This window comes from Pleurodeles waltl, chromosome 4_2, assembly GCF_031143425.1.
Source record: "Pleurodeles waltl isolate 20211129_DDA chromosome 4_2, aPleWal1.hap1.20221129, whole genome shotgun sequence".
NCBI lineage: Eukaryota > Metazoa > Chordata > Amphibia > Caudata > Salamandridae > Pleurodeles > Pleurodeles waltl.
Genome location: NC_090443.1, coordinates 891,558,403 through 891,570,608, shown reverse-complemented (window position 1 = coordinate 891,570,608; position 12,206 = coordinate 891,558,403). Strand labels below are relative to the sequence as shown.

General features: G+C 47.1%; 1 protein-coding gene across 1 annotated transcript in view; it reads right to left on the bottom strand.

Annotated features, from left to right (window-relative positions):
• Positions 1-12,206, bottom strand: part of NRDC (nardilysin convertase) — a 780,134-nt gene that overhangs the window by 248,106 nt on the left and 519,822 nt on the right. Inside the window, exon 21 of the mRNA XM_069232676.1 lies at positions 4,447-4,574. Within this exon, the coding sequence (XP_069088777.1) occupies positions 4,447-4,574 (128 nt within the window). The remainder of the gene's footprint in view (positions 1-4,446; positions 4,575-12,206) is intronic.

Below are 12,206 nucleotides of genomic sequence, written 5' to 3'. Positions count from 1 at the left end.
AGCACCTTGTAGTAGTAGAGAGCGCCAGGGCACTATTGGAAGTGGAGACATGAGAAACTTTGGTGGGCATTGAAGAGGATCAAGCTCTTGAACCGGGCCTTCAGCTGGAATGATGATTCTAGGAACAGGTAAAGGGTCAGGAAGTTTCGAAGGACGACCATCACATGATGGAATGGAGAAAACTGATGCTGAAGAAATTCTCGATACTGATCTACTTGATGGTGAGCTCAATATAGTCATCACAGACACAGATTTCCATTTCACAAGTGATGTCTTGATGCTGAATGTTGTGACGTCAAGTGAATGTGAGAAAGTAGCCTCTTTCTAGCATGGTTACCCGCACTTTTAGCCTGTTTGTGAGTGTGTGTCTGTGCTTTTACTGTGTCACTGGGATCCTGCTAACCAGGACCCCAGTGCTCATAGATAAAAACCTATATGTCAGTATGTTTTGCCTGTCTCACTGGGATCCTGCTGGCCAGGACCCCAGTGCTCAGAGTTTGTGGCCTAATGTGTATGCCCGTGTAGTGCCTAACTGTGAGGCTCTACTAATCAGAACCTCAGTGCTTATGCTCTGTCTGCTTTTAACTTTGTCACTGTAGGCCAGTGACTACATTTACCAATTTCAATTGGCATACTGGACCCCCCTTATAAGTCCCTAGTATATGGTACCTAGGTACCCAGGGCACTGGGGTTCCAGGAGATCCATATGGGCTGCAGCATTTCTTTTGTCACCCATAGGGAGCACAGACAAACCATTACACAGGACTGCCACTGCAGCCTGCGTGAAATAGTGCACTCTATTTCACAGCCATTTTCACTGCACTTAAGTAACTTATAAGTCACGTATATGCCTAACCTTCACTTGTTGAAGGTTAGGTGCAAAGTTACTAAGTGTGAGGGCACCGCTGCACTAGCAAAGGTGCCCCCACATAGTTCAGGGCAATTTCCCCGAACTTTGTGAGTGCGGGGACGCCATTACATGCATGCACTACATATACGTCAATACCTATATGTAGCTTCACAATGGTAACTCCGAATATGGCCATGTAACATGTCTAAGATCATGGAATTGTCCCCCCATTACAAATCTGGTATTGGGGAGCCAATTCCATGCATCCTGGGGGCTCCACCATGGACCCCCAGTACTGCCAAACCAGCTCTCTGAGGCTTGCACTGCAGCTACAGCTGCTGCTACCTCACAGACAGGGTTCTGCCCCCCTGGGGTCTGAGCAGCCCAGTCGCAGAACAAAACATTTCCTCTGAGAGCAGGGTGTTACACCCTCTCCCTTGGGAAATATGTGTTACAGACGGGGGAGGGGTAGCCTCCCCCAGCCTCTGGAAATGGTTTGAAGGGCACAGATGGTGCCTTCCTTGCATAAACCAGTCTACACCTGTTCAGGGACACCGTCTCCCCTGCTCTGGTGTGAAACTGGACAAAGGAAAGGGGAGTGACCACTCCCCTGTCCATCACCACCCCAGGGGTGGTGCCCAGAGCTCCTCCAAGTCAGCAACAGTTTCCATGGTGTGCACGCTCTGGGGACGCCCTGTCTTCACTCTGCACCAGAAGAGCTGAAGAAATCTCCAGTGGAGTGACGGAATCACTCCCCTGCTCCAAGCAGGCACCTTCCAAGATGACAACCGGTACCCTGGGACTCCTCTCACAATGACGAGCGTGCTCCTAAGGACACAGATGGTGGACATCATTGACATATACTGTCCTGAGGTCATGCTGACGCAATTGGAGGAGGTTAGACCTTGCCTTCCCCGAGAACGACTGTATCCCTGTGTACTGTGTCTTCTTCACCTCCTGAGGCCTCTGTGCACTCTTTGCAAAATTCCTTCGTGCCCTGCCTGGCCCAGGTCCCCAGCACTTCACCCTGCGATGCTCAACTCGCTGAGTTGTTCTCTGAGGCCGTGGGACCTTCTTTTGTTGTGCTGCATCAACCACGTTTTGCTCCTCCTTTGAACCCAGATCCTGCGGCTCCTGGGGGTGCTGGCTGGCATCCTCTGGGCTCTCTCAAGTGCTGAGAGCCCCCCCTTCCTCCTCACACAGAGTTGAGGCCCCCAGATCCCTTCTGGGTCCACCCAGCACCATTTTGACGAAAAATACACTTTTGTAGTAGCCAAGTCTTGTTGGTGCCTTCCAACACGAAATCTCATCTGCAACGATCTTCACGCCGTGGGACATCTTTTGCATCACGCAGGAACCCGCTTGCATTTTCCATGGGTGCATTTCTGCAGTCTTCAACTAACTGGGGACTCTTCATTTGCACCCTCTTCTGGGTTGGCAGGGGCTCCTGTCCTTCCTGGAACTTCTTTCGACTTCTGGACTTGGCCCCTTTCCTTTGAAAGTCTTCAGGTCCAATAATCCAGCAGTTGTTCTTTGCAGACTTGGTTGGCTGCTGCAAAATCCCAAAAACGAGGTGTAGTGTGTCCTAAGGAAACTTGCAGTACTCTTCTCCTGCTTTTTTTGGCTCTGGGGTAGGGTAATTTACTTACCTTTACTGTATTCTTACTCTCCCAGCGATTCTGCACACACTACACTTGTCCAGGGGGGAATTCGTGATTCACATTCCACTTTCTTAAAATATGGTTTGTGTTGCCCCTAGACACATTTTCTCCCATTGCAATTCTATAGCATTTCCTATTGTTTGAATTGTTCTATGATTATTTACTTGTCTAATTTTGGCGTATAGTGTATATATTGTGTATGATACTTACCTCCAGAAGGAGTATTGTCTCTAAGATATTTTTGGTATGGCGTCACCCAAATAAATTCCTTTATTTTTGGTAACACTGAATATTGTCTTTACTTGTTTATAAGGACTATGTAACTATAAGTGGTATTGCATGAGCTTTGCATGTCTCCTAGTTCAGCCAAAGCTGCTCTGCTATAGCTACCTCTATCAGCCTAAGCTGCTAGAACACTACTACATTTCACGAAGAAGGGATAACTGGACCTGGTAAGTACCCAAGGTACCCACTACAAACCAGGCCAGCCTCCTACAGTGAATCTACATCGAAAGTTGAGACTACAGTGCAAGAGTAGACAGTGGTGTCTAAGCAACCACAGGAGTCTGTAAGTGAAGCACTGACGTAGACGTCATCAAAATACTAGATGGCAAGCATGTTGGTGCCAATAGTCTAGAAGTCAACAGTGCTCCAGTTGTGACAGGAGTGTTCAGACTGATTGTCTCCTCTCTTTAGCATTCCCTCCTTAGGAGACATCCTCATAAGAGGAAACAGTTCAAAAGAGAGACCTCTCTGTTCTGTCTTCTTTGATTCTTCCGCTCTTCCTCCACTCCGAGATCTTTTAGCCTCCCCTTAAGTTGGATCCACTATCTATATTCTCGAGGACCTTTTTTGTCAAAACTCAGTCTTTCACTGAATGTGTCAGTGGAAGGCACATCACACAGATTGCATGAGGGTCTGTAGCAACATTTTTTCTTCCTCATGAAGAGCATTTCACGAAAAAGAGGCATTTTCTGTAAAAAAAAAAAAATCCCTTCAGAGATTCTAACTGGAGGAAAAGGTATATAGACATTGAAAACCTCAAATGAACAAGATAAAACTTCAATACTGACATAAACTATGAGGAAAACTGGATAATTAACCGCTCGAGTGTTCTGCGATCCTCTCAGCATGATCTGGAAAAAAAGTGTGGCTGTGAGGCAAACGGGCTGTACAGTGCTTGATGGGACAGCTATGCTGCTGGGGTCTTGAAGGAACTGTGCACTCTATGGATATCTTTAACTCTGTGACCTGATAGGCATCTTTCCCTGCAGTTTTTCCTAACAAAGGGGGGATGGTAGAATGTTATTTATGCTATCATTGCACATATCTTCAGCTAGGGGCTGAAATCAGGTCTTCAGTCCTTTTAAAATGTTTTTTTCCTGCTCAGAAAAAAATGCTCAAGAGCTGTACTATATTTATATTGGAGGTGGTGCCACCAGGCTGTTCAACAATGAGGTGTCTGCCTCCAACTACAGTGTGACTCTAATATATGAAGGAAGTGTTCAAAGTCCCCGAGCATAAGCAGGACTAATTTAGGTTCATGAATCCCACTGAGGATCCAGCGATGCAAAACCAGAAATTGTACAAGAGAGGACAGAGGTAGCAAAATTGTGGAGCTTGATTTTTTCTTTTTCATTTGCACTGTTGTGCTACTTCAGTCTTTTAAAAAGAAACTATGCAACAGAAGGCTTCAACAACCCTGTAACCAGGAGCAAACAAGAGGTATTCATGAATCTGTTTTTAAGAACACCTGTTGCCATCTATTAGAACTTCTCGCCATCATATTGTGTGGATGGAGATGAGACATAAATAGCAGGATTTAGATTTAGCATACATTTCTGGAATAAACCCGTACACTACGATGATTCCCAGTGAACAATGTCCACTGTAAAGTAGTTAATCATGTTCACTAACTTTTTTGGAGGTACTCACTTTCCCAGCTTCTCGTGTTTGATCAGGATATTAAAGTAAGTCTTCTTCAGCTGTTCAGTTATCATATTATACACATCAGGTGTTGAAGTGAAATTAGCTAGATTGCTAATTATGAGTTTAAACAGCAGCTGTAAACAAAAAAATATCCTTTCAATTAAATGTGCACACATTTATAAGTTGAGTTTTTTCAGCTCACAGCAAAGTAACAGAACGTCTTAAAGTAGCCCAGGAAAAAATAAATTGTTAAAAATAAAACACATGCATCTTTTTAGTACACGGTTAAGCACTGACTATAAGATAGCCAAATTGGCAACAAAAATAGTTTGGAGATAAACTGAGTTGCAAGAGGCTATCATTTTATTTTGTGGGAAATTCTCTCAGTTCAGTGAACTAATCTCACCTTTTTATTAGCAGGGGAACAGACCTCACAGATTACAAATGCTCAGCAGAAAGAGATGCTTGCGGACCTCTTTTGAGGCAGAGCTTTCCCAGACAGGTAGGGAAGACAAGCTTTTACCATGTCCCATTTCCACCATGGCTTCATGTGTGAGAAAATTTGCTTTGTGACTACAAACACAGGGCAGATGGAGGATCCTATTAAATTGGTTTGTTGAAGGCAGCGCTGCACTTCCACTAAATGAGTGTGACAATGTGTATAGGTGAGCGGCAGACTAGCACAGTATATTCTGTGTGCAAGCACCTCATAAACTGAGGTCAATCTAGGTTGAAGTTTCAGCATGGTTCACCTGAGAGCGTATGTAAGTGAAATGTGAGTGCGATTAAGAGTTTGATACATCTGTGAGAGTATATTAACAGTACTTGGTATGAGCTCATTGCATGTAAAGAGAGTAAATAGCCTGAATGCATGAATGACATTGGTATAGTACACTACACTTCAGGTCTATGTGGTAGTTCATAAAAGTCTAAATTTTTCAAAACAATGACCATTTGTAGATGCATACAAGTTTAGATTTTCAAAACTTCGTATTAAAATTGCATTATCCCATGTTTTGGTACAAGATAAATTTATCCTCATTGTGACTCCACTACTTCTAGTTTTTAGGCTTTCTCTCATTCGCAACCAACAGTTAACCAGCAATGTGATGAAGATGAGCAGCTAATTTGTTAATACACTACTTTGTGAGGCTGGTACTTCACGTGTGAGCACATAAATGTAGCCATGTCTCTTCCACGCACACTTACGTACTATCACTGGTTGTCTCTTTTCCAAACTGGCTTCGGTGCTGATTGCTTGACTTAATGCATTACCAAAGGTAAGTAACTTGTTTATTATCTGTAAGAGGCTATCTGGCTGCAGATTCCTTCCCTTTGATCTTCCTAGGCATCAGGATGGATCCGGAAACGTTTGCTGAACAATATCCCTTCTGTGCGCCGTCAGGTTGCTCCATTCAGATCCGCGTGACGTTGTTGGGAGCCGGACGTGATGTCGCTGTCATCTATATAGGCACCACCCAGGTGTCAGTTACTTTTACCATAACTTTCAACGCCAGAAGCACAGAGCCATGATAAGAACTGGTGCAATGTGTGTTACAACTAAGGCCCTGAAAAGGGACCACCCTAACACTAGTAACAAGTCTGCAGAGCGGGGAGGCACAGGTGGGTGTAAGGAATCTGCAGCTCAACAGAGTCTCTACCAGATAATGTGTTCCTGAAGTAAAGTAACTTGTTTATCTGATAGAGACCTATAGCTGCAGATGCCGTTTCCTTTAATTAGATACACAGGCCATATCCGCCTGGCGGTGGCCTCCAGAAAATGTTTCAGACTAAAATGTTGTGTAGGACCAAAAGGGCAAAATGCCCGTCCCTGCGGACCTGGCTGTCCAGGCAGTAGTGTTTGGCAAACGTGTGCTGGGACATCCACGATGCTGTCTGGCAGATGTACAGGACTGGGACTCCACGTGCTAGCACCGTGGTCGCAGCTTTTGCCCTGGTGAAATGAGTCTTTAAGCTGTTGCTTCTTAGCCAGGGCATAGCAGATTTTAATACAGAGAGCGACCACGCAGGAATTGGTCTGTTTCTGTACTGCCCGTCCCTTCTTTGCTCCCACATTCCCCACAAAGAGTTGGTCATCCACCAGGAACTCCTTTAAGCGGACAAGGTAAAATGACAACATTCTTTTTGGGTCCAGCCAGTGGAGTCGCTCCTCTTCCTTAGAGGGATGTGGGTGAGCAAAGAAGGTGGACAAGGAGACAGTCTGACCCAGATGGAATGGGGTCACCACCTTGGGAAGGAAAGAGGCACGGGTGCGTATCACCACCTTTTCTGGAAACACAGTGAGATATGGTGGCATGGTTGATAAAGCCTGTATCTCACTCACCCTCCGGGCAAATGTTATTGCCACTAAAAAGGGTGTCTTCATGGTGAGCAGCTGGAGGGGACACTCTTTCAGTGTCACCAAAGAGGAACCCTTTTGGGCGAGATAAAGAGTGAAAATAAGAATATCAGATGAATGAGCAGAAAGAGGATCTATAGACTTCTCTGTATAGCATCTTACAAATCTTTGCCAAAGGCAAATGTATACTGTTTTTGCGGAGGAACGCTTGGCTGCCAAGATAACATTAAAGAATTCAGGAGGAAGCATGAAAGCTGTCAACTGCTGCCGGTTAATTTCCACGCATGAATGGGCAGAGTTGACAGGTTCGGTGGAGGACCTTCCCCTTCTGCTGCGACAGAAGATTCTCCTGAAGGGGCAGCCTGCTCAGAGGATCAATCTTCATTGTCAGAAGCTTGGGGTACCAGACTCTCTGTGCCCAATCCGGGGCTAAAAGGATTACTTGGGCCTGGTTGTTCTTGGACTTCTTGAGAACTGTAGGAAAGGCCCTCTTTTTGCCATGGTTACCCCCACTTTTTGGCTGTTGTCAGTGTGATTAGACTGTTTTTACTGGGATCCTCCTAACCAGGAGCCCAGTGACTGTGCTCTCGCCTCTAAATGTGGTTGCCTTGGCATTCTTTACACCCCACAATTGGCATACTGTTGTACCCCTGTAAGTCCCTAGTATATGGTGCTTAGGTATCCCAAGGCATTGGCACACCAGAGTCCTCCATGGGCTGCAGCATGTATTATGACACCCATGGGAGCCCATGCAAACTGTGTCTGCAGGCCTACCACTTGCAGCCTCCATGAAAAGGTGCATGCACCCTTTCACTGCTGGCCACTACACCAGGACAGTGTAAGTCACCCCTATGATAGGCCCTTCCAGCCTGAAGGGCAGGGTACTGTTCCCTGTGTGTATGGGCACCCCTGCAAGAGCAGCGGTGCCCCTACGAACTCCAGTTCTAATTCCCTGGACTTCATAAGTGTGGGGAAGCCATTTTAGCTATATACTGGCCATAGGTCACTACCTATGGACCAGCTACATAATGGTAATTCCGAACCTAGGCATGTTTGGAATTAAACATGTCATAATCATACACCAGTACTGATGCCAGTATTGGTGGTATGATTTCATGCACTCTCGAGGCTTCTTAAAGGACCCCCCAGTATTGCTCCTATGCTGCTGCAGCCCCTCAGACAGGATTCTGCCCTCCTGCTGCTTGACAAGTTCAAACAGGGGAAGGCAGAAGAAAGGATTTCCTGTGGGAAAGGGGCGCAACCTCCTCTCCCTTGGAAATAGGTGTTACAAGGGTGGGGAGGGGTAGCCTCCCCACTCCACCGGCTTGCTTTTAAGGGCACATTTGGTGCCCTCCTTGCATTATCTGGGTGGCACCAGTCCAGGGTCTCTCAGTCCCTGCTGTGGTGTGAAACTGTGCAAAGGAAAGGGGAGTGACTACTCCCCTGTCCATCACCACTTCAGGGGTGATGCCCAGAGCTCCTCCAGGTGGCCACTTGATTCTGCCATCTTGAAATCAAGATGGGCAGAGGCCCAAGGGAGCATCTGACTGGCCAGGTTAGGCAGATGACATCAGTGACCCCCTCAGAAAGGTGCTGATCTTGCAAAGTCACTAATCCTCTTTTTGGGCTATTTAGGGACTCCCTTGCGGGCGGGTCCCCAGATTCGGATTTTAACACTCCACCAGGACTCCTCTACAATGACCTCTTCTGCTCCTGACACTGAAAACACTGCTGGACTTCACAGGGACTGAACAAGACTGCAACACTGAGACAACCTCTCCTTGCAACATTGCCACGGCTTCACATCCTCTGGGGTCAGCAAGACTCCCCTTGAGTCAAGGAGTCACTCCCTTGCATCTGCAGGCACCCAGGGCAACGACGTCCGGCAGCTGAGATATGCTATCCTGTGAAGATTCTCCAACACAGGTAGTGGTTCTGAGGGGTCCTCTGGTTCCTTTTTGCCTTCTGTCCAACTTGGGAGACATTGAGTCTTTGCCTCTTCCTCCAGACAGAATCCCTGTGCACCGCAACTGTTGCTGCAACCAAGGCTTGTTGACTCCTTCTCAGAGGAATCTTCAGGAATCCAAGTAGCCCTGGCCAGCAGCACTCCACCTCTGCAAGGACAGTCTCTTTCTTGCTGCTCCAGAGACGTAGAACTCTGCCTGGGCCTCACTGCAACTTACTGTGCCTGCTGCCAGTGGGTTGCTCATTGGGGCTCTGACTGCTTCTGCTGGCTCTCCTGTCTTCTAAGGGTCAGCCCGGACTCCTCCCAAGAGTCGATTCCCCAGGATCTTGTTGGTCCTCTTCAGCTTTGCAAATCTCCAACAGCTCCAGTTGCATTTGCTTGTCCTTGTTGGTGGTCGTCCTGATCACTGACCCGTCTGCACTCCTGTGACCATTGAGGGACAGCTCCTAGATGACTTCAGGGACTCCGCTGCAGCTCCTGAACTCCGCAGCTGGACTTCATCCACAACCTGGAAATTCACCCACAGAAAGGTGGGCACTGCCTTCTGCCCCACCTGGATACCTCTGTGTGGACTGGACTCTGTCCCCTTCTTTTACAGGTCCTCTTCATCCAGAATCCACTGTTGGGTTCCACCAGCCAAGTCCTGTTTTTGTATTGTTCCAGTTCCAAGTCCCCATGTTAGCCTATAGGACGACCAGGTAACTTACCTATGCTCTCCTGGTCCCTGGGGGTCTTCTAGCTACTCACCTCTTGGGGTTCCATACTCTCCCAGCCCTTGGCTAACTAATCCATATCCTCTAGTGGGGGACCCAGTCTCACATTCCACTATTTCAGTGTATGGTTTGACCCCATTTAGGACTCTTGCTATTTCTATTTTTTATGCCATTTCCTAGTACTTACCTGGGTATATTTTGTGTGTACTTATCTCCAGAATGGAGGGACTGCCTATAGTAATCTAGTTCAGTGTTCCTGTAATAAAGTAACTTTTTTTTTTACAAAACTGTGTGGTTCCTTTCAGATGTAATAAGTTACTGTGTGACTACTATAGTATTGCAAGTACTTAACACTCCTCCTAGATAGGTCTTGGTAGCTCACCACAGCTACCACTAGATAGCCCTGGCTTCCTAGACACTGTAACACTAACTAGTAAGGGTTGCCAACACCACAGGTGTCCACAAACACCAGGCCAGCCTCCTACATTGGTGGTGCAGCGGTAGGGTAAGACACTTGCAATTGCCTTACCCCTTTGTCACCAGTGACTTTTTACATGAAAGGCCACTACTAGTCTTTAAGACACACTACACTTGGTAGTAGGGATTTCTAGACTTGTAGTTTAGGTAGTTTGGGGGTCTAGCATAGCCCTGTCTCTAAACTTTTAGAAAGTCTAGCACCTTAGAGTAGGTAGGTGCACCCACACTACTCTAGGTAACATGTCTGTAGCAGGAGACACAGCTCAGGCCTCAGTATCACAGTATGAGAGCTGTACCTTTCAGGAATTGAGGGAGATATGTGATTCTAGGAAACTGAAGACATGGAGAAATCCCAACAGGTCTCTACTCCTGGGATTGCTCCTCCACGCCGATAGCCAGAGCACAGCAGGCGAGGAAGAGCAGTTTTAGATAGGGTAGACCTAGATCTCCCTGGAGAGGGCCAGGAACGAACTGGGGAACACACCAGTCCTGGAGGGAGCAATCATAGCAGTGCGAAGTGGGGATCCACTGGCAGGTCCACTTTTACTTCCAGGGGGTTGGTACAAAGGGTATCCAGGAGAAGGGGTAGATCCCCCTTATCTGTCCACACCCATGTCTCAGCAGTATCAGTTAAGACTAACCACTCTAGCTCAGGAGAGGAATCCCTAGATAGGGAATTCAGCAAACTGAGTCTAGAAGAGGCCAGACTGAGGCTACAGCAGCAACAGTTACCCCCAAGATACGGAGGCCTTGGCAGTGGAGAGGGAGAAACAGAATTTGGGGTTGATACCTCATGGTGGCAGCAACAGCTTTAGGGAAACCAGGGTCAGGGAAGACTCAGACTCCAGGAATCTCAGCAGAATAGGCCCAACTTACAAGGCTGGGGATCACTGCCGTGGAGAGGATCCGGTAAAGTACAGAAGGTTCCTCAAAGACAGTGGGCAGCCATCTTGTGGCTTTCCTTTACTGAAAAGAGTAGTAACAAACTCCTCAATGTCAGGGAGGAGGACGCAGACAACAAACAGGAATTAAGGGTGTTCCCATTGAAGGATTTGGGTCGAGCACAGAAGAATACAGGATAAAATTCGGAAACCAGGAAGGAGTCCTCCCAGGATTAGGTAGATTTTAGTGGACTGCGAGGTCAAGGCTCTGGAAGGATGGTTACATGGCAGTAATGTGCATGATTACCAAGGCGTCTACAATCTTCTTATGAGAGAGCACATTCTTAACCATTGCTTATCTGATGAACTGCATCAGCATCTGGTGGACTTAGAGCTGACCACTCCCCAAGAATTAGGTAAGATGGCAGACAAATGGGTTTGTACCAGAGTGGGTAGAAAAGCTCACGCTGGGGGTGACCAGAAAAATAAGGATTCTTCAAAGAATCAGGGGAAAGGTGGGGACAAATCTAAATCAAATCTAAATATCAATAAGAGTCTTCATCAGGCCCACAAAACTCTTCTGGGGGTGCGTCTAAATCCTCTTTATCCTCCCACAAGATACCTTGGTGATACATTTGTAGACAAAAAGGCCACAGGTGACAGCACCTGTCCTAAAAAGAGCACCAACCCTACTACTACCACTACCATTTGTTGACCATGAGAACTGCAATAGGCCCTGGGTTAGTCAAGGAGACCACTGAGGCAATGTTGATCTCAGAGTGGTATTGATCTTGTCACCACAGCTGCTTGTCCCCATTAATATGGGTAAGCATAGGCAGCATCCTCTTTATCAATGGTGTTGAGGCTGAGGCCTACAGGGACACCGGAGCCAGTGTCACTATGGTGACTGAAAAACTGGTGTTCCCTGAACACCACCTACTTGGTCACCCTTACCAAATTACTGACACTAACAACAACACTCAGTGCCACCCATGGCCAGTGTTGACCTTAGCTTTGGGGGGAAGAGGGGGGGGTGGCTTACTTGCCACTCCCCCTTCCATTGTCTAGTTTCGCACCAGAGCAGGAACTGGGGGTCCTTGAACGGGTGTCGACTAGTTTATACACAGAGGGCTCCAAATGTGCCTTTCAAAACAAACCAGTGGTTTGGGGAGGCTAACCCTCCCAAGCAAGTCACACCAATTTCCAAAGGGAGAGGGTGTTTTCTCCCTCTCCCAAAGGAAATCCTTTATTCTGCCTTCAAGGGCTTCATCAGATCACGCAGCAGGAGAGCAAAAACCTGTCTTAGGGGTGGGCATCAGCTTGGGCTGCCCGGATAACCCTGTAAGACTGTTGGTAGCAATACTAGGGGT